Source organism: Hemiscyllium ocellatum, chromosome 15, assembly GCF_020745735.1.
Source record: "Hemiscyllium ocellatum isolate sHemOce1 chromosome 15, sHemOce1.pat.X.cur, whole genome shotgun sequence".
Lineage (NCBI taxonomy): Eukaryota > Metazoa > Chordata > Chondrichthyes > Orectolobiformes > Hemiscylliidae > Hemiscyllium > Hemiscyllium ocellatum.
In genome coordinates, this window is record NC_083415.1 from 62890369 (window position 1) to 62913356 (window position 22988).

A 22988-nucleotide genomic window follows, 5' to 3' on the forward strand; every position below is an offset into this window, starting at 1 on the left:
GACACATCGACCTGGACCCCACATACAAACTACTACAGCTGAAACTGACACCCGGAAGCGGCAAGAACAAACCACTATAAATACCGGAAGAAACATCAAAGCAGCGCTTCACAGGAGGCTCCAATAGCACTGATGATGTTCCCTAGCCAGGGAACGAAACGTTTGCAGCAAAAACTTCCAGCTCGGCGAACAGAACCACAACGGACACCCGAGATACAAATCTTCAACCAGACTTTTGGACAAAAGTTCCAGAGTTCCACAATAGTATACCTCTGTCTGAAAACTGCTTCCTGATTTCATTCTTAAATTATTTGTTTGCAGATATAGTTTAGCGTTGCCTTGTTGCTGATTCCTGCAACAGAGTAAAGAGTTTCTCCCCACTTACATGGCGAGGTTTGAATTTGAATTTTGCTGAGAAGGGATGAGATGTTGAAAGTTTCTGTCTTGCCAAAGTACAAATTGTGATTATCTAAAATTTGACACTTTTGAATGTCTCTGGACACGTATAAGACAAAAAAAAAATTGACAGCATGTGTCTCTTATTAACATTATTCGGATAACTGAGTTATTTTAAATATTTTTATCAGATCATTACTCAATCTTCGAAACTCAAGTGAAGACATGCCCAGTCTATGCAACCTGACTCTGGAATTTAACCTTTTAAACTCTGATAAGAGACCAATAGGAAATGAGTTTGGCAAGTCTCCTGATGTCACTAATCCAGCCTGGATAGCAATCAGAATTAAAGAGGTAGAAGGGTGATTGTGGTGCTGGCAAAATTTGGAGCAGTGAGGCATACGGTTCGGAGGAATCTAATCTCCCTATCAGCACAAGTTGGCAAATTTATCTACATCTCAAGTTGGTGCCAGAAATGCAAATACAAACCTTCCCACTTCCAGGAAGAAAATCATCTCACTTCGATCAGTGCAAATAAAAAAAATCAATGTAAAGTAAATAAATAACCATGTGAGTACAACAGGAAAGGGGAAACATTGGGCAAGCTGAGTGCTGTATTTACTGAAACCGTACAATGATTCTCATAGACACCGCTGGCAGGTAGGGCCAGTTACAAGCAATAGTTGAACATCATCAAGAGCTCAGGGTGAACGAGAACTGAGGCAACTCCTGTAAATTGAAAAGTCATTATATTTAGTACATTTTACTTTGCATCTAATAGAGTGAAAGCAGCATTTTGTAACTGTGCAGCTGATGGAAATGTAAAAAAACACAGTTTAATACTTTGCCTTTGAGTAATGTTAACACCAACATGGAGATTTTAAGTGCCATGGAGATACTCCCAGAAGTATCTGAAACATCTTATTTCTCAGCCATGCAATGCAGTGCAAGGTTCCAGCGCTCAAACTGGCTCAACTGTGTGGGTTATTTGTATAGTTTCCTATATCTGTGTATTGATGAGTTATTAACAGTAGTGCAAACAACTGTGAGGGAAAGGGATACAACTTTAGGTCACTCTGTGAAGGAATGTGGGAGAGATAGAGGTCTATGTTGGGTGGGGGTGGAGGCAGATGAGGGTTGAGTGAGTGCAGTTGGAATAGTGAGGGTGTAGAGTAAGTTGGGGTGAGGGAGTGGGGTGTAGATTGGTGGGGGCATAACTGAGGGTGGCAAGGGGATGGTGGTGTAGATGCGAGGAAGTGGGGGTGAGGGGGTAGGGGTGAGGTGGTAGAGGGGGTGGGGATGGAGTGAGTGAAAGGATGGGGTAATAGAGTTAGGGTGAAAAGATGAGAGGTGGGGGAGGAGTATGTGGGGGTGCTGAGGTGGGGGTGATGGTATTGGATGGGGGTGAGGTGGTGGGGGGTGGGGAATGGGGTGAGGGACTCACAAGGTGGGGAAGTGATGGTGTGAGGAGATGATGGGCTGGGGATGGGGATGGTGAGGTGACTAATGGGATATGGAGATGATGGGTTGGGGGTGAGGAGATGATTGGTGATGGGGTGGGGGAGAGTGGGTGATTGGGTGGATGTTGATGAGGTGATTGGTGATGGGGTGGGAGAGTGATTGGGTGGATGTTGACGAGGTATGATGGGTGATGGGGTGGGGAGGTGAGGGGTGTGAGGGAGGAAGAGGGTGAGTTGATGGGATTATGGTGGTGGCTGTGTGTGGGGGGAGGCCCAGGGGCAGTGAGCTGGGGCTAGGATGGAGGCTGGTTTGGGGAAGCTGCATTGGTGTTGAATCGTCGCAGGGACTGCAGAGCAAGGACACAGCAGCTGCGCAGCAACACCCCGATATTGTAGACAGGCTGCGAGCTGCCTCGCTGGGTACTGACAATCCAGGCGACAGTGGGGACTGCGGGCACTGTCACCGCCAGCAGATCCACAATATAATACCGGCTCCAGTGTGCTACTCGACTGGGAGCCTCATCCAGAGCCGGCTGGATGGGCACCTGTGGCACTCCTGCTCTGGGGGTCTCAAGCACTGCCCCCAAAGGAACCAAACGGGAGTCGACTGGCCGCAGATCCGGACTCCCACCGAGAGTCTGCAGTGTCTGATCGTCAGGGAGTGGTCTCGAGTTCTCTGCCCCAGCGGTGAGCCCGCCAGGGTCAAAGGTGCTTGACCTCAGGACCTTCTCCGCTATCACTTCCAGGTCAGGATGACAGGGGGAGAAGTCGGTTTGGATGGCCTGCTCTCGGACAGTGCTCAGCTGGATCCTGGCTGATGGCCTATACCCCTCCCGCAGTAAGGACCGGGCTGTGAGGGCAGCAGCCTCCGCAGCGCGATCGATCCCAGAGGCGAGGGAACCACGATGAGGAAGATCAGAGCCATCAAGGACCAGGAGCTCAGGCCCCTGCTCACTCAGCTTGGTATAGGTGGAGCTGCGGGTCAGAGACCGGGCTGGAGAGCCAGCAGCAGACTGAGACGCACCATCCTGCGCCAACTCCATGCTGTGTAACAGAGTCTCCAACTTCTTGTTTTGAATGTTGATGTCAATGAAATACTTCTGAATGCCTTTATCCTTCTCCACCAGGTTATTCTTCACTGTGTCGATCACCTGTTTTAGCTGTTTGATCTCCTTCCTGGCCTCCTTCAGGGAGAGCTGAGCTTCAACACGGTGACACTCCTCCTCAATCCAATCTTCCTGCATCCGGGACAGCTGCAATTTCAAATCCTCCACCTCCCCACCCCTGTGAAAACCACAAGGACACAATGTTAGACCCTCATTGTCAATCATTACTTTTGAGACAGGGAGGAGTACATCCAATCCCCATGCCTGATCCACATTATTGAGTCACGTCATGGCTAATGTATTTTTTATTAATTCATTCAAGGCTGTTGCTAATTGGACCAGCACTTATTGTTAGTTGCCTTTGTAAAGGCAGTGCTGAGCTTCTGGGATTAATCCAGCTTTATTCCATACCCCTCAAATCCCCTCACTGACAAAGCTCCATCATAATCCTGAAGCTGCCCCCCAGCATTCATAATTTTATTCAGCAGAATTCCCACTACCCATTGTGTTAATTCAAAACACACTGAACGACTTCGGTCTGCTTTAGTTCCCCTTTGTTTTGGATTCATACCCAGTGGAAACTGTTTCTCTGTATCTGTTCAATTGAACCTTTTCATCGTTTCAAACACCCCCAACCCCAACCCTCCCTCACAAAAGAGTAGTCCTTTGATCTATTTTATCTTTATATCTGCAGATAGTCACTTCCTGTTATTTTAAACTTGTTGGAAATATAATTTATGCTTATCTCCCAACACAGTTCCCTGGGGCATAAGAGAGAGAGTGAGATAGAGAAAGGGGAAAGAAGTGGGAGGGAGGAGGTGAAGACAGAGAGAGAGAGAGTAAGTGGCCATCCTGAACTGACCAGTGATGGTCATCTTGTACTGACCAGTTAAAGACCACCCTGTCTGACCATTGATGTTCATGCTGTACTGACCAGTAGTGACTATCCTGCACTGATCAGTAGTGGCCATTGTGTACTGACCAGTAGTGGCTAGTTTATACTGACCAGTGATGGACATGATGTACTGACCAGTGATGGCCATGCTTTTCTGCTGTCCCCCTTCCCCTCCCAGTGCTAGTTCACATCTCTAAAGCCTGAGCTCTATGATATTCCTGTCTTCTCACACAATCCTGAATCAGCAATACCTCTCATCCAGCTTCTCCTCCGTCTCCTTTAGCTTTGCCCTCAGATGCCGGATGCAGACTTCTTTTTGCTGCAGTGGGGTCAGATATTGCTCTGGTGTTGGTGGCTTGATCCCATGGTTTTCACTGCACGACGAATATTTACTCGAACGTCTGCACAGCAAATTGACAAACAATTAGTGACAAAGGATCAAATCATACCTGTTGAAATACAAACACGAGAAAGCTATTTATTCAAGAATAATTTGCATTTGTAGGCACCTTTCACGAGTTTGAAATGTTCTAAAGAGCTTTACAGCTAAGTGCTTTCAAACTGTTGTTATGGTTGACAGCTGTGAGTCAAATTGCACACAACATGTGACAGTGACCTGATAATCTGTCTTCAGTAACTTTAGTTGAGAGTTAAGTATTGACCAAGAAACTACTGTTCTATGTATTAGATCCTTGAGGGTCTCTTCCATCCACTTGAGAGGGGAGACATGGCCTCAGGCTTTTACCATCTCATGTCAAAGACACAAGACATGGTGCAGCACTTGCTCAGTCCTGGCTCTGGATTTCTCAGAACTCAGGGCAGGGGAATGAACATACCACATTCTGAATTTACAGAAAAGGGAATTAGCCACAGAGACATGGCTAACATGAGTGTAAACTACACTTGTTTTTTTTTCCAATCCCTCTGATTTACAAAGCTACAGGAACCAGTTATGAAGCCAGTGAAAGCAGCAACAACCCAGCCGTCGTATAAGTGGCCTGACCTTTCTTACATTCACAGGAATAGAATACTCAGTCCCTTGAATACGATCTGCTGTTCAATAAGATCATGGCAAATCAAATTGAAATCTCAATTCCACATTCAGGGGGTGTGGGCGTCGCTGGCTTGGCCAGCATTAATTGCCCACCTTGGTAACTTTTCACTTCCTTGCTTACCAAAACTGCATTTACCTCACCTTAAAAATACTCAAAACTCTGCTTCCCCCAGTAGGTAGAGGAATTTCCCTTTTAAATATGTTACAAAGTTGAATGAGTGTAACTTCACTTTAATTTTCTGAATTTTAGAATGAATGTGACGTGCATGTGACTCAGCTACCCAAACAGAATGGCCGGAGACAGGTTCTTCCAAAATAGATACATGTCACAGTTGGCTGTTAAATGTGTAACTGAATTTTGGTTGCTGTTTTGACAACAATTCAAACTTAACCAATTAATTTTAATTCAAATTAATTAACTTGCAGCGTATGAGATAGAAACGTTGGTTGAATGCATGCCCCAGGTGTGGGGACACCTCCCACCATGTATGTGGCAGGTACTCATGTGATTCGGCAAATGTTGTCTATCTCATACACTGCCCTGAAGCATGGTATACTGGCATGACCAAGCAAAGGCTATGGCAACAGATGAATGGACACCACACAACGATCACCAGTTCCCTCCCAGTCGGAGAGCACTTCAGCAGTCCGGGACATTCGACCGCGGACCTCCGGGATGACCGTCCTCCATGGCGGTCTTCGGGACAGGCCACAACAAAACGTGGCTGAGCAGAGGCTGATAGCCAAGTTCAGTGCCCATGAGGAACGGCCTCAACTGGGACCTTGGGTTCATGTCACATTACAGGTGACCCTTTACACACACACACACACACACACACAGACACACGCAGACCCTCTCTCAAATGCTCACACATACATTCCCACGCTCACACATACATTCCCACGCTCACCCTCTCACAGACTTCTACCCCTTTACATTCACACTCAACACATACACACACTCCCGCACAGACAGTCATAAGCCCCGCCACCCCCCACTAATACACATGTACATGTATAACTTTGTGGGGTGAACTTATACTTGCAGAATTGCATTTTATTTTGCTCACAAACTGCATGAATCCATTCTGTAAATCCGTTTTTTAGATTAGATTCAGTCTGACCATTGGGGCACAGACAGTCTCACACAGGACAGCTCACCCCTTAAATGCATTATCTGGGCCGACATGACATCAGTTGTTCAAGTTCACTTGAGAATGTAACTTTTAAAAAAAATTTGCGATTTACATATGAAACAACTGAGGCAAACATGGTCGTTCTAAAAGATAAGAGACATAACGAACAACCCAGGTCTTTTTCAATACATAATTTCAGTTACATCACACTGTAAACTTTTGTTATAAATTTTGTGTCTTATGATCTTATACTCCACAACCACCTGAAGGAGCAGCACTCCGAAAGCTAGTGGTTCCAAATAAACCTGTTGGACTATAACCTGGTGGTGTATGATTTTTAACTTTGTAAACCCCATTCCAACACCAGCATCTCCAAATGATCATGACTACCTTTGGTGATAGCTTTGCCTGGGACAGAAACACATGCACAAGAAGTAACTGAATTCTGTTAATTAGATTGTTGTATCAAACTACTGTAACTATACAGGAGGAATGTGCATGTCAGTTATCATGCCCACTTAATAAATGATAGTAAGCCACTGTACTTTAGAGATGACCCGATGAACTGTATTTAAAGGGGGCCTCTCAAATTAGAGGGGCTGACATTCTCAAGACAATATTAGCACAAGAAGCAGGAACATTAGGAGCGAGAGGAACCTCAGTTCCCCAGCTGTAACCAGGATAGTATAAACTTCTTTACCAGCTTCAGCTTCCAAAGCAGATCTTAAACCCATGTCAGAACACAATAATATAGGAACAGTAATGTTACTCAGAAAATTAGACAGAAAGACAGTTTTCATAGAATTACATGCATATGCGTTGTGTTTCAATGATAATAAACCAGGTGTCATGGTAAACCACATCTCAATATCACTGTAAAGTGAGTCCCAGGAAGTAAGCAAGCACATCAGACAAACTCGAAAATGACACTTATAACTTCTTTTTGAGGAAAAGAATTCCAAAGACCCATTACCCTCTGAATGAAAAGCTTTTCCTCACTTCTGCCTTAGGTAGAAACTCCTAATTCTTAAATCCTTGTTCTAGATTCTCACACAAAAGGAAACATCCTTTTCACATCCACTCTATCAAGATTCCTCAGGATCTTTTATGTTCCAATCAAGTCACCCTCTACTCTACTGAACTCCAGCAAATGCAAGCCTAACCTGTCCAACCTTGTCTCCAAACACAACAGAGGGTGGTACATGTATGGAATGAAGTGGTGGAGGCTGGTACAATTGCAACATTTAAGAGGCATTTGGATGGGTATATGAATAGGAAAAGTTCAGAGGGATATGGGCTGGGTGCTGGCAGGAGGGACTAGATTGGGTTGGGATATCTGGTCGGTATGGACGGGTTGGACCGAAGGGTCTGTTTCCATGCTGTACATCTCTATGACTATATAACCTTGACTGACCTGCCGCTAGGCATTTACATCCCTCCTTAAATAAGGTCAAGGACTGGAGCTACAGTGAAAAATAAAGAAGGTTACCTAAGAGTACAATGGGATCCTGATCAACTGGGCCGATGGGCTGAGGAATGAAAGATATGGTTTAACTTAGATAATTGTGAGGTGTTGCATTTTGTTAAGACAAATCGGGGCAGGACTTGCACAGTTAATGATAGGTCCTGAGGTGTGTTGTTGAACAGAGAGACATAGGGTTACAGGTACATAATTTCTTGCAAGTGACAAAAAAGATAGACATGGCGACAAAGAAGGCATTTGTATGCTTGCCTTTATCACTAAAAACAATGAGACAGTAGATGGGGGGGGGGGTCACGTTACAGCTGTACAAGACATTGGTGAGGCTTGGAGTACTGTGTATAATTCTGATTGGCCTGCTAAAGGAAGAATGTTATTAAACTGGAAAGGATGAAAAAAACGGTTGGCAAGGATGATACTGAGACTGGAGAGTTTGCGTTGTAAGGAGAGGCTGAACAGGCAGGGGTGCTTTTTTCCCTGGAGTATTGGAGATGAAGGGGTGGTCTTACCGAAGTTTATAAAACCATGAGGGGCATAGTTAGGGTAAGTAGCCAAGGTCTTTTCCCCAGGGTAGAAGAGTCCAAAACTAGAAGGCATAGCTTTAAGGTAAGAGGGGAAAGATTTTAAAGGGACCTGAGGGGAAATCTTTTCACACTGAAAATGGTGCATATATGGAATGAGCTGCCAGAGGATAATGGATTAAGTATTAAATTTTATAGATTATATATTATTATATATTAAATACCCTGCCAGACTCCCAGATCCATCTGCATCTCAAAGATCGGCAGATTTAGTCAACATGCTTCTTTTTAAACTTTTTTACCAAATGAACAATTTCACATTTTCCAACACCATACTCCAATTGCCACATCTTTGCCCATTCAACTAACCCACATATATCTTCCCATGCTTTCCTCACAACTTACTTTTCTATTTGAACAGAAAGTGTTGAATTACATGCAGCAGGTATGGCAGCATCTGGGAAAAATGTTTCAAGTCCAAAGACTCTTCTTTGAAACTGGAACAGATGCTGCCAGATCTGCTGAGATTCTCCAGCATTTTCTGTTTTTATTTCAGATTGCCAGCATCAGCAGTGTTTTGCACTTACTCCTCTAATTATCTTTGTGTCATTAGCAAATTTAGCAACTGTACCTTTGGCACCTTCATTGAAATCATTTATACGAATGACAAAATAGTCCCAACATCAATCCCTGCAACACACCACTTGGAACAACTTACCAATTACAAAATGACCCATTTCTGTCTTCTCTCTATTTTCTGTTCACCAGCCAATCTTCTATCCATGTCAATATGTTACTCTCTAGACCATGATTATTTTTCAGAATGATCTTTGATGTGATACTTTATCAATTTTTTTTCTGGAAATCTAAGTGGGCCAGCCAGTGACACCTATACCCAACAGAAAATTTTAAAAAAACTCACAGCCACAAGTTCCACATTATCCAAAGCACATTTAATTCTGCAAAGGAATTCAGTAAATAGTTAAAACATTATTTCTCTTTCACAAAACCATGCTTATTTGCCTGTTTACCTTTAAGTTTTGCAAATACCCTGCAAAATCTCTTTAATAATAGCTTTTAACATATTACAAAGGCAGATGTTTAGGTAACTGGCCTTTGTCCCCTCTGCCTCCCTTCCTTTGCGAATAAAAATGTTACATTACCTGGGGGTGGGGCTGCTGTCGCTGCCTTTGTAGGATCCCGAGTTGCTGCTGCTGCTAAGGGAGGAAGTTGCACAGCTATCCCGTAACCTAACCGGCGGAGAGGTGCGTCTGGACGGCTGGAGGAGGGGCTGTGTCTCCTGCTGTGCCGAGGCCGAGGATGAGGACGGGGTCAGTGTCGATTTAAACAGGGAGGAGAAGCCACTTCTCCCGTGGACACCACGACTAGAGACAGGGGTAAGTTGACAATCAAAAACCCATCGCCTGTTAACAGCAAGAATACAGACTGCAACAAGTTCGACCCAGACCACTTTGTGCCAAGGACACGTTTCCCACTGCAAAATTTGCAGCGTGTGATTACTTTGCAAAGTGCAAAGTATCTCATCATGAAACAAGGTGATAAGTAATTCTCCAGCCAAACCAGCCACCCCATTCTCTCCTGAGATTATTCCATTGGCATTCTCCATAGCTTCTCATTAAACACGACAGGAATCTCTGGGAATACACTAAATAATTAAAAATGATCTAAATGGAAATTAGACAATATTAGTGGTGAAATAAAAAGGGTAAAGAAATAAGATATTTTAGAAAGATTCATAAAGGTGTTTAAACAGGCAGCCAAATGCAACCCACATACAAGAAGCTGGGCTCTGCACAGGATGACATTTCTTTAAAAAACTGTATTAATTCATTTTACGGGGAACCATGCTGATTGTGTAAAGGGAAACAGACTATTGATCAAGCCTTTTGTCAGTGGGAAATCAGGAGACAGAAAAGGCAGGTAAGAAAGGCACTATTACACTCATCATGGGGGACTTCATTATGCAGGTGGACCAGGAAAACCAGGTTGGTAGCGGATCCCAAGAAAAGGATCCAGAGTTGTTTGGAAGGGGAGCCGAGCAGTGAAGGCAGTACAGCAGCAATGACAGGACTTCCTGGGGTTAATTTAGGAGGCACAGCAGAAATTAATTCCAAAGAAGGACAAACATATTAAGGGGTCCGGGGGAATGAGACTAATAGCAGACAGACAAGCATACTATGTGGCTTTCCTCCAGCGATCCAAAGATGTGCAGCTTTGTTGGATTGGCCGTGCTAAATTGCCCCATAGTATCCAGAGATATGCAGGCTATGTGAATTAGGCATGGAAAATGTAAGGTTACAGGGATGGGGTGGGGGAGGGTGTTGGATGATGTTTGGTGATTCAATGAGCCAAATGCCCACTCCCACATTGTAGGGATTCTATGATTCATACAACGTGGTGAAGGTCAATGAGCACCAGAGGATTGGGAAGCCTTTAAAACACGCAGGGGACAACATGAAGTATGAGGGTAAGCTTGCTAGTATTACGAAAGAAGATTACAATTTTCTAAGGTATGTAAAAGATAAGGGAGATGCAACATTGGTCATTGGACCACTGGAAAACGAGGCTGCAGAAGCAGTCAATAGGAAACCACGAAATGGCAGAGGAACCAAACAGGTACTTTACATCAGCCTTCGCAGCAGATGACACTAGCAACATACCAGAACTTCAACAGAGTCACAGGGTAGAGGTGAATGTGACTGCCATCACCAAGGAGGAGGTGCTGAGGAAGCTGAAAGGTCTGAAGGTGGGTAGATCAGCCAGACCAGATGGACTACACTCCAGAGTTCTGAAGGAAATAGCTGAAGAGATAGTAGTGGCATTGGTGGTGATCTTTTAGAAATCACTGGAGTCAGGGAGGATCCCAGAGGACTTGAAAATGGCTAATGTAACACCTCTGATTAGGAAAGGAGGGAGGCAGAAGACCAAAAACTACAGGCCAGTTACACTGACCTTGGTCATTGATAAGATTTTAGATTTCGTTATTAAGGATGAGATTGTGGAGTTCTTGGAAGTGCATGGAAAGTAGGACTAAGTAAGCACAGGCATGTCAAGGGAGGTCATGCCTGACAAATCTGTTAGAATTCTTTCAGGATGTCATGAGCAAGTTAGATAAAGGAGAGCAGTGGACTTTCAAAAAGCCTTTAGCCAGTTGCCACAGTGAAAACTGCAAAATAAAATAAAAGTCCATGATGTTAGGGGCAAGGTACTGGGCATGGATAGAGGATAGGCTGACTGTTCGAAGGCAGAGCGTAGGATTAAAGGGATCTTTTTCAGGATGGTAGCCAGTGACTAGTGGAGTTCCACATTATCCGTGTGGGATCCACAATGATTCACATTATACATTAATGATCTGGATGAAGGAACCGAGGACATTGCCAAATTTACAGATGACAAAAATAAAAGGTGGAGGGACAGGTAGTGTTAAGAAGGTTTCTTCACCTTGGTAGGAAGGAGAGGCATAGACTACGTTCGAGCTGGGGAAAGGTTTCTGAAATCTGAAGCATAAAGGGACTTAGGAGTCGTAGTTTAAGATTCTTTTAAGGTTTATAGACAGATTCAGTTGGCAGTTAGAAAGACAAATTCAATGTTAGCATTCATTTCAAGAGGGCTAAAATACAATAGCAGAGATGTACTGCTGAGGCTGCACAAGGCTCTGGTCAGACTGCATTTGGAATATTATGAGCAGTTTTGACCCTATATCTAAGGAAGGATGGACTGGCCTGAGAGAGAGTCTGGAGGAGATTTACGATAATGCTCCGAGAATGAAGGGCTTGTCATATGAGGAGAGATTGAGGATTCTGGGTTTGTATTTGACGGAGTTTAGAAGGATGGGAGTGGGCCTGATTGAACCTTACAGAAGACTGAGAGGTCTGGACAGAGTGCACTTGAAGAAGATGTTTCCAGGAGTAAGAGACACTAGGAGTGAAGGACACAGCCTCAGAGTGAAGGGATAACCCTTTAGAACAAGATGAGGAAGAGGATGGTGAACCTGTGGCACTCATTGTCACAGAGGGCTTTCAAGGCCAAGCATTTTGAAGAAGATGGATAGGTTCTTGATAAGTAAAAGGATCAAAGGTTATGGGGAGAAGGCTGGAAAGTCGGATTGAGAAATATATCAGCCATGATCAAATGTCAAAGCAGACTCAATGGGCTGAACATCCTAATTCTGGTGCTATTTCTTATGGTATTACAGTTTCACAGACAAAGCAGTTTTGCTGGTTTGTCACAAATACAGTATTTATCTTCCAGTCATTGCTTGAGGCAAGGAAAATGCTTGCCACAAAGTGAAGCCTATGGCACGAACCTGTGTGTGGAGTCTTTTAACATGTGTGTAGTAGCCTCATCATGAATACACCTCACTTGGCCATCAAATCCCAGGGGGGGGGGGGGGGGGGGGGGGGGTGTCAAACCCAAAGATTCTGGTTCAAAGACAGGGGCATGAACCACTGTGCCACAAGGCCTCTATTAAACAATTATACTGCCACAACATCAAAAACTATGTCTTTCTATAGAAGAATTACAAATACATTAAGGACAAAAGGGTAACTAGGGAGAGAATAGGGCCCCTCAAAGATCCTGAAGAAGGGCTCATGCCCGAAACGTCGATTCTCCTGCTCCTTGAATGCTGCCTGACCTGCTGCACTTTTCCAGCAACACATTTTCACCCCTCAAAGATCAGCAAGGCAGCCTTTGTGTGGAGCTGCAGGAAACGGGGGAGATACTAAATGAGTACTTTGCATCAGTGTTCACTGTGGAAAAGGACATGGAAGATATAGAATGTAGGGACATAGATGGTGACATCTTGAAAAATGTCCATATTACAGAGGAGGAAGTGCTGGATGTCTTGAAATGCATAAAAGTGAATAAATCCCCAGGACCTGATCAGGTGTACCCGAGAACTCTGGGAAGCTAGGGAAGTGATTGCTGGGCCTCTTACTGAGATATTTGTATCATCGATAGTCACAGGTGAGGTGCCAGAAGACTGGAGGTTGGCAAACATGGTAACACTGTTTAAGAAAGCTGGTAAGGACAAGCCAGGGAACTATAGACCTATGAGCCTGACATCAGTGGTGGGCAAGTTGTTAGAGGGAATCCTGAGAGACAGGATCTACATGTATTTGGAAAGGCAAGGACTGATTAGGGATAGTCAACATGGCTTTGTATGTGGGAATTCATGTCTCACAAACTTGTTTGATTTTTATGAAGAAGTAATGAAGAGGATGGATGAAGGTAGAGTGGCAGATCTATATGGACTTAAGTAAGGCGTTTGACAAAGTTCCCCATGGGAGACTGGTTAGCAAGGTTAGATCTCATGGAATACAGGGAGAACTAGCCATTTGAATCCAGAACCGCCTCAAAGGTAGAAAAGAGAAGGTGGTGGTGGACGGTTGTTTTTCAGACTGGAGGCCTGTGACCAGTGGAGTGCCACAAGGATCAGTGCTGGGTCCACTACTTTTCATCATTTATTTGGATGTGAGCATAAGAGGTGTAGTAAGTTTGCAGATGACACCAAAACTGGAGGTGCAGAGGGCAGCGAAGAAGGTTACCTCAGATTACAATGGGATCTTGATTAGATGGGCCAATGGGCTGAGAAGTGGCAGATGGAGTTTAATTTAGATTAATGTGAGATGCTGAAGTTCGGGAAAGCAAATCTTAGCAGGACTTATACACTTAATGATAAGGTGCTAGGGAGTGTTGCTGAACAAGGAGACCTTGGAGTGCAGGTTCATAGCTCCTTGAAAGTGGAGTCGCAGGTAGATAGGATAGTGAAGAAGGCGTTTGGTATGCTTTCCTTTATTGGTCAGAGTATTGAGTATAGGAGTTGGGTGGTCATTTTGTGGTTGTACAGGACATTGGTTAAGCCACTGTTGGAATACTGTGTGTAATTCTGGTCTCCTTCCTATCAGAAAGATGTTGTGAAACTTGAAAGGGTTCAGAAAAGCTATACAAGGATGTTGCCAGGGTTGGAGGATTTGAGCTATAGGGTGAGGTTGAATAGGCTGGGGCAGTTTTCCCTGGAGCATTGGAGGCTGAGGAGTGACCGTACAGAATCATGAGGGGCATGGATATGATAAATAGACAAAGTCTTTTCCCTGGGGTGGGGGAGTCCAGATCTAGAGGGCATAGGTTTAGGGTGAGAGGGGAAAGATATAAAAGAGACCTCAAGGGCAACTTATTCACGCAGAGAGTGGTACGTGTATGGAATGAGCTGCCAGAGGATGTGGTGGAGGCTGGTACAATTGCAACTTTTAAAAGGCATCTGGATGGGTATATGAATAGGAAGGGTTTGGAGGGATGTGGGCCAGGTGCTGGCAGGTGGGACTAGATTGGGTTGGGATATCTGGTCAGCATGGATGAGTTGGGCAGAAGGGTCTGTTTCAGTCCTGTATATCTCTATGACTCTAATGTTTGTTTAAACAATACTTGCAAACCTTCTCGTAACTAATAAATACACCAGCCAACACTCATAGTATATTTGCCAGCATAGATCATTGAAAAGCAATCAGAAGGACTGTATTATTTCCCTCTCAGATTCTACCAATAATCCAAGAAATGTACCATTCCCAAGGTTAGAAAGGACTGTCTAGTTGGGGTGTCTTTACTTTCATAATGAGACCATATGGTAAAACAAGATTTTAGGTCATATGTTCACACTGCTGCTGTTGATACAGTTGCCAGATGGCATCAGTATAAAACTAGAATGCCTCATTATCAAAACCCACAACGAGTGCTAGCTTTGTTTGAATATTATCTTTATTACCTTGTGATAACCTGTTCTTGTATGAAGTCTTCTCAATGCCTGTCTGTTTTTTTTAAACAAGACTAATAGGTATGAGGTGAATTACAGCTTTTGCCATTCATAAAATGATTGGCTGTGGGTGACTGACACTTATAAGAGATTGTAAGACGAGTGGTTTTTCACTGGCAGTTTTCAAAGCTTCGTTGTTTATTGCATCAGTTTCAGGAGCATCTCAAAGACATTCCAGGCTGGTCGATGGCTGAACATCATGGAATTTGGAAGAGTGGGTATAGAGGATGTATGGGGGATATGACTTGGCATGATCTGGCAGAGAGAAGTGAGGGATTGTGTCGAATGAGGATTACAGAGCTTAAGAGTCACGCACACAACTTGACCAATGACGCAGTAACTGGAGGGAAGCCTTCTCATCTCTTGACCTTGCCATTAGTCCACTTTCATTGACACCTTGGGCCTGCTCCAGAGGCAATTGACTCATCTTCAGTTCATCTCCATTTCATTTACTTGAAAGTAGGAGAGACAAGTCCCTATCGCAAAGATGGGATCTCAGGGAGAGGAACATTCCCAACTCCTGATATCCATCTCCTAGATGAAAAAGCAGCCACCATTGCATTGGAGATTGTAGTTTGGTGGTAATGTCACTGGGGAAGTAATCCTGAGAAGTTTTAATTTTAATTATCCCAACATTGACTGGGATTAACTTAGTGTTAGAGGATTGGATGGGGCAGTATTTGTAAGGAGCATCCAGGGGGGTTTTCTAAAACAGCATGTAAATAGTCTAACTCGTGAAGGGGCCATACTAGACCTGGTGCTAGGAAATGAGTCCGGCCAGGTGGGTGAAGTTTCAGTAGGGGATTCCTTTGGGAATAGTGATCACAATAGTGATCACTCATGGACAAAGACGCGAATGGTCCTAAAGGACAAGTGCTAAATTAGGGGAAGGCCAATGATACCAAAAGTCAGCAGGAGCTGGGGAATGTAGATTGGGAGCAGCTGTTTGAAGGGAAATCCACATTTGATATGTGGGAAGCTTTTAAAGAGAGGTTGATTAGTGTTCAGGAGAAGTACACTCCTGTGAAAATGAGGAATAGAAATGGTAAGATTAGGGTGAAATGTGAGACTAGCTAAGAGAAAAAAGGGTGTGTACATAAGGTCTAAGCAACTGAAGTCAGACGAAGCTTTAAAGAATAATGGGAATGTAGGACCATTTGAAATGAGGAATTAAGAGGGCTAACAGAGGTCATGAGATATCCTAAGCGAGCAGTGTTAAGGAAAACCCCAAAGTCTTTTATTTATATATAAGGAGCAAGAAGGTAATGAGGGAAAGGATTGGTCCACTCAAAGACAAAGGAGGAAAGATATGTGTGGAGTCAGAGAAAATGGGTGAGATTCTTAATGCATACTTTGCATTGGTATTCACCGAGGAAAGGGACATGGCAGAAGCTGAGGTTTGGGATAGATCTTTGATTACTCCATATCAAGTCAGCAAATGGAGGGAGGACATGTGTATTCTAAAAGGCATTAAGGTCGACAACTCCCCAGGACTGGTTGGGATCTATCCCAGGTTACTGAGGGAAGTGAGAGAGGAAATAGCTGGGGCTTTAACAGTTTTTTTTGCAGCTTGAAAATGGGGGAGGGGGGGGGGCAGAGGACTGGAGAATTGCTAATGTTGTCCCCTTGTTTAAGGGTAGCAGGAATAATCCAAGTAATCACAGTTTAATTCAGATAAATGCAAAGTGCTGCATTTTGGGAAAGCAAATCTTAGCAGGTCTTATCTACTTAATGGTAAGGTCCTAGGGAGTGTTGCTGAACAAAGAGACCTTAGAAGACAGGTTCATAGCTCCTTGAAAGGGGAGTCACAGGTAGATAGGATAGTGAAGAAGGCGTTTGTGTGCTTTCCTTTATTGGTCAGAGTATTGAGTACAGGAGTTGGGAGGTGATGTTGCAGCTGTACAGGACATTGGTTAAGTCACTGTTGGAATACTGCGTGCAATTCTGCTCTCCTTCTGCTCTGTTGTGAAACCTGAAAGGGTTCAGAAAAGATTTACAAGGATGTTGCCTGGGTTGGAGGATCTGAGCTACAGGGAGAGGCTGAACAGGCTGGGGCTGTTTTCCCTGGAGCATCGGAGGCTGAGGGGTGACTTTATAGAGGTTTACAAAATTATGAGGGGCATGGATAGAGTAAATAGGCAAAGTCTCTTCCCTGGGGTGGGGAGTCCAGAACTAGAGGGCATAAGTTTAGGGTGAGAGGGGAAAGATATAAAAGAGACCTAAGGGGCAACTTTTTCATGCAGAGGGTGGTACGTGTATGGAATGAGCTGCCAGAGGATGTGGTGGAGGCTGGTACAATTGCAACATTTAAGAGGCATTTGGATGGATATATGAATAGGAAGGGTTTGGAGGGATATGGGCCGGGTGCTGGCAGGTGGGACTAGATTGGGTTGGGATATCTGGTCGGCATGGACAGGTTGGACCGAAGGGTCTGTTTCCATGCTATACAGCTCTATGACTCTATGACCTGTGAGCCTGACGTCAGTGGTAGGGAAGCTACTGAGGGATAGGACATATACCCTTTTGGAAGAAAATGGGCTGATCAGTGATAAACAGCATGGTTTTATGTAGGAAAGGTCATGTCTTACAAACCTAATAGAATTCTTTGAAGAGGTGACAAAGTTGATTGATGAGGGAAGGGATGGAGATGTCATATACATGGACTTTAGTAAGGCGTTTGATAAGGTGTGGACTTGTTGGGCCGAATGGCCTGTTTCCACACTGTAGGTAATCTAATCTAATCTAATCGAAATACAATTGTGTTCCCCAAGGAGCTAATGAGATAATGAACAAAGTTCTAGATTATAGTCATTCTTCTGAAGTGCTCAATGAATTTTTTAGTGACTGCCTGATATTTCTGGCTTCCTGTTTTTGAACTCCCTATATGCGTAACAAATTCTTATATAACCTTAAAGACCTTTATCAGGTGAACCCTCTCATGCATTTTGATCTGGGTAAGCTGCTGCTGTTGTACCTCCGTTGTCCTGGGAATCGCCTGCTTCCTGATCCAGACATGAGGGTTGATGCAATGAACCAACAGCGATCCTGAGAAAATAAAAGGTTTATGTTGAGGAGATTGACCTGAAACTCAGCAACTGAGCTCTGCTTGAATACATTCCAAGAATTTTCATCCAGTGACCTCCCTCACTAACTGTCCCATTCTCACATTCTTTGCCCGGGTCACCCAACTTACCAACCAGCCCCCACAGTTCCCATGGGCAACAGGAAAATGAACAGGTTTTTCAGTACCCAATAACGTACTTCTTTACTGCCGTTCTAACAGCCTTTGGCCCCCATCACCGATTCCTTTTGAACTAATGAGCAGAAATGTTTAAAAAAAATCATGATTTGGAGATGCCGGTGTTGGACTAGGGTGTACAAAGTTTAAAAATCACACAACACCAGGTTATAGTCCAACAGGTTTAATTGGAAGCACACTAGCTTTCGGAGTGACACTCCTTCATCAGGTGATTGTGGAGGGCTCGATCACCTGATGAAGGAGCGACACTCCGAAAGCTAGTGTGCTTCCAATCAAACCTGTTGGACTATAACCTGATGTTGTGTGATTTTTAACTAAAAAAAATCAAGTAGCATACAATTCTTTTTCTTGCCCAGATTTTGTTTCATAGGTTTGGTTCCCACAGTATTCTATAGAGTAATCTTCACTTCCTGGAGATTCCAGGGCAATCTCAGAGAGTTGGAAACAGTAATAAGCAGACAGCTCCTACGCTCTGAAAGAAATCTATGATCTGCTATTGTAACCATGGTAATGTGATGCCTCTCACTGCCAACCTTTGTCAACCTGAGACCTGGTCTAAACTTTCCTGGTTACAGGGGTGTTTCTACAGATTTGGAAGAATGGGGGGAGGGAACAGTGGTACAGCTGGATAGGAAGAAGCTTGGGATTCAAGTGTTCATTCTGTTCATGTTTATTAATGCTCTGTGTGTTGCTGGTCCTAATTACCGCAATCCTTCCTCGGTCTCCTCACATTTATCTGGAATAAGGAAATGTGAGGCATGAGAGGTCTTTAGACCTGCCAAACTCACTCCTTCCACAGACCAAGTGAACATTGCAGAATCATCAGTGAACATTCCCACCTTTGGCCTTCTGACGGAGGGAATGTCACACAAGAAGCTGAAGATGGTTGGACCTCAGACACTATCCTGAGTCCTTGATGATGGCTGTAGTGATGTGATTGAAGGGCCTATCTATCTATCTGTGACACAGAAATTGCTGTAGAAACTCAGCAGGTCTGGCAACAGGAGACAATATTAGTAAGCTGATTATTGCTATGCCATTGCTACTGTTGATAACTTTGCTTGAATACATTCCAAGAATTTTCATCCAGTGACCTCCCTCACTAACTGTCCCATTCTCGCATTCTTTGCCCGGGTCACCCAACTTACCAACCAGCCCCCACAGTTCCTATGGGCAATAGGAAAATGAACAGGTTTTTCAGTACTCAATAACATACTTCTTTACTGCCGTTCAAGCATCACTTTGCTGATGATTAAGAGTGCTCTAGTGAGGCAGTAAATGGCCAGACTGAATCTGATCTGCTTTTAGTGGCAAGACATGTCTGGTAGGTGCTAGTGTTGTAATTGTACAGGAACAGCTTGTCTAGGGGCACTGATAGTTTGAGGGCTAAAGCCTTCAATAGTACGGCTGATTTTAAAACATTCATCAAAAATACTTTTTCAACTGTAAAGCACGTTATAGTTGTGAAGTATTCGTTCTTCTCCGAAAGGACTTGCATGTGTGAAGCATCCTTCACAACTATAACATGCTTTACAGTTGAAAAAGTATTTTTGATGAATGTTTTAAAATCAGCCGTACTATTGAAGGCTTTAGCCCTCAAACTATCAGTGCCCCTAGACAAGCTGTTCCTGTACAATTACAACACTAGCATCTACCAGACATGTCTTGCTACTAAAAGCAGATCAGATTCAGTCTGGCATTTGAGTTCTGAGGCCAATTATGTATCCCACACTACAGATGAAAATTTAAGGGAAAACAATCGTGTTTTCACGCACAATCTTGCTGCTCCCACTTCCAATTCCACAGTTAGATATACAACATATTTTGATGATTAAACAGCAAAACTCAAGTTAGCTAACTCACACTCAGAAGTGATGAATAATTTCCCTGTAGTGTGGGCATGTGATTGTTCATGCCCTCTTCCACGACCACTCCATCCCATCCCCACAATTCCCAACTCTCCCCTCACTCCCTCCCCAACACCCTCACCCTCTCTTGGGTCTCTTTGACCAGAGAAGCCAGCATCCCTCTTAGAGGAGCAGAAGATGTGCTCTAGATCTCCATTACAAGCACATTGAGGAAATTGTCCAGTACAGTCATTCATGTGGGATGTATTCCTGGAAATGTAGAGGGCCCTGAAGGAGATAGCTTCATTGTGAATGCAAGGTAGTCTTCTTTGTGTTGGCTCTCCCGGGACATTCCATAGCTGCCAGAAGGCAAGAGAAGGAGGAAATGTTTAGTCACGATGCTGCAACTATCACCACTGCGGGTTCACTTTGATGGATTCACTGGACTTATCATGCTGCCAATTTTGTATGAATTTATTTATTTAAAATATAAAAACAGGAGGGAATCAAAGATGGCAGTGATCCAGGAAAATCGCGTTGCAGAGCTCCACACTGCATTGCAAAAGATATGAAGTCCTAGCCCATCCTACCCGGACCACCGTGATATCCCAGCTGTCTGGAAAGGTCGTGGAGTCCAGGTAACAGAGAGCAACTTACCTGGGTTTTCGCCGTCCAGGCATGCCAAAGAAGGGAGGAGGTACGTCCGAGGCCGGGCTCGTTACCCAGGCTGCAGGATCCTTGGACCCAATTTCTTACCAGGCCCTGGTGAAGGAGCACATGATATCTCGTGAGATGTTGAGCAAGCAGATAGAGGAGAAGCTGGCCCTGATCTCTATTGTGCTGCAGAAGCATGAACTGCAGCTGGGAGACCTGGAGAGAAGGTCGGGTGAGGTAGAACACAGAGTCGCAGTGGTGGAAATCGATACTGGTTCCTCCAAGGATAGGATCCAGGCCCTACAGACGCAGGTCTGTAATTTGCTTGACCCCGTTGATGACATTGAGGTCAGAGGCAGGAGAAAAAATATTCGGATCATCGGTCTGCTGGAGGGTAAGGAAGGTGAGTGGCCAGCAGAATTTATTGAGGACTGTTTGCTGAAATTCCTTAACTTGGAAGCTGGAAGCTGAAAGATTGAGAGGGCTCACTGGGTCACGGCACGGAGGTCAGGTCTGGACCAATGTCCTCGTCCTATCTTGGTGCGGTTTCAGCACTATAAAGATAAGGAGACAATCGTGGAAGCTTCCAGAATCCAGGGGAAGGATCTGAAGATCTAGTTTACAAGGGCTCTAAGGTCATGTTCTTCCAGGACTACTCAGCGGCGGTGATCCAGAGAAGAAAATCCTATGACGGTGTCAAGAGAAGTCTGAGGGAGCTTGGGATCCAGTACTCTCTGAGGTATCCCGCAGTGCTTTGGAACACCTTAAATGGCTCTATACATCTCTTTGACACATCGGAGAGGGCAAGAGACTTTGTGGACAAATTAACTTAATCTGAACAATTTAGTATGTTAGTTGTTTGGATATGTCTCTGTTTTTCTTTAAAGAAAAGCAAGTCTGGTCGGGGCTTTCTTTTCCTACTTTTTTTATTGGTAATAATCTGGTAATAATTGGTAATAATTTTATTGGTAATAATTTGGTCTAAACTATGTTCAGGGGTGGTTGGGATGTGTACTTTCAATTTCTAAGTTAAGTTCTACCAAAAGATTGTTGGGGTACTTACTCTTTTTTTTCAAAATTTCTTTATTCACATTGTTATTTCATGGTGTATTTTCTTTCTTTTCTGCTTGTGTTTGTGATGAGGCTCTAGCTAGGAGGAGGGAAAATGGTTGGGATGGCTAGATGCCTACTTACAGTTTATGCCTGGTTCAGGAATTTAAATGCCCTGGCTCCAGTATTGGCAGGATGGAAAGTTGGGTTCTGGAATGTGTAGATACCCCCTTTGGGCAGGGGGTGAGTTCCCCTGTTCAGCACCACTGGCGCCTTATATGTTGGCTGTTTTTTTGATTTTTGTTGTGTATAGTCTTTGATAGCTTTGTAGGTTTGTTAGCTGTAGCGGGTTTAGGTAATGTAGCTTTTATGTTCGATGGATCTTGTGACACTAAGGCTCAGCGATTTGCAATTCAAGTTCCTCCTCTGGAATTTGAACTTGATTAAATGTTGTACCTGGAACATTAAGGGGAGTCACTCACCATAAAGAGGCAGAAGGTACTTTCAAGTCTTAGAAAGGAAAAGGTGGCTATTGCTTTATTACAGGAGACACAGTTGGATAATAGGGAGCATTCGAAACTACAGCAGAATGGCTTTGATCGGGTTTACTTTTCATCGTTTAATACCAGAAGTAGGGGAGTGGCTACATTGGTTAGGAGGAATCTCCCATTTAAGTTACTAGAGTGTGTTAAAGGCACAGACAGGAAGTTTGTAATCCTCAAAGCCCTGATAAAAGAGGAAGAATATGGTGTTTTAAATGTCTACTACCCTCCAGCCCATCCCCTCAAATTTCTGATAGATGTGTTCTCTAAATTGGTCCCGGCCTATCATTGCAGGGAGAGATTTTAATTGTCTTATGGATCCCATGGTAGACAGGTTGCCCAAAGGTCTCCCGATACTCTCTGTACAAACTAAACAATTAGTGGATCTATGTATGGAGTTAGAGTTGGTGGACGTCTGGAGGCGTCTCCATCCTACAGACAGTGATTTTATGTTTTTTTTTCCAATCCACACAGATGTCACACCAGGATTGATTTTTTTCTGACCCGCGTGGCAACCCTGGATTTGGTGGCATCTTGTACAATTCGGAATATTACCATCTCCGATCACGCTCCAGTCTACCTGTTGGTTAAGGACATTCCACTGGACCCGAGGCACTGGTGAATGGATCCCTTTATCCTTAAGGAAAATAAGTTTGTGGTGTACTTCTCTAAGGAATTTAGGGCATTCCTAGACATTAACTCAGGCTCGGTTGGTAACTGTCTATTCTTTGTGAAACTGCCAAAGCCTATGCCAGG

The 22988-nt window shown here is 44.0% G+C and overlaps 1 protein-coding gene across 1 annotated transcript; it reads right to left on the minus strand.

The window, feature by feature from the left end:
* Positions 1-2149: 2149 nt before the first annotated feature.
* Positions 2150-20666, minus strand: LOC132822852 (syntaphilin-like). Its single transcript, XM_060836226.1, has 4 exons — positions 20644-20666; positions 9212-9433; positions 4109-4258; positions 2150-3140 (listed from the first exon to the last, which is right to left on the minus strand). Exons 1-4 carry the CDS (start codon positions 20664-20666, stop codon positions 2150-2152), a joined length of 1386 nt encoding a protein of 461 aa, XP_060692209.1.
* Positions 20667-22988: the final 2322 nt, after the last annotated feature.

Excerpts from the sequence above, each read along its gene's own strand:
- LOC132822852 (XM_060836226.1), bottom strand. The coding sequence starts at position 20,666 with ATGCCTGGACGGCGAAAACCCAG. Across the intron at positions 9,434-20,643 it reads CCTGGACGGCGAAAACCCAG|TCGTGGTGTCCACGGGAGAA; the intron begins GTAAGTTGCTCT and ends CCCTGTCTCTAG. Across the intron at positions 4,259-9,211 it reads GACAGCAGCCCCACCCCCAG|ACGTTCGAGTAAATATTCGT; the intron begins GTAATGTAACAT and ends TTTGCTGTGCAG.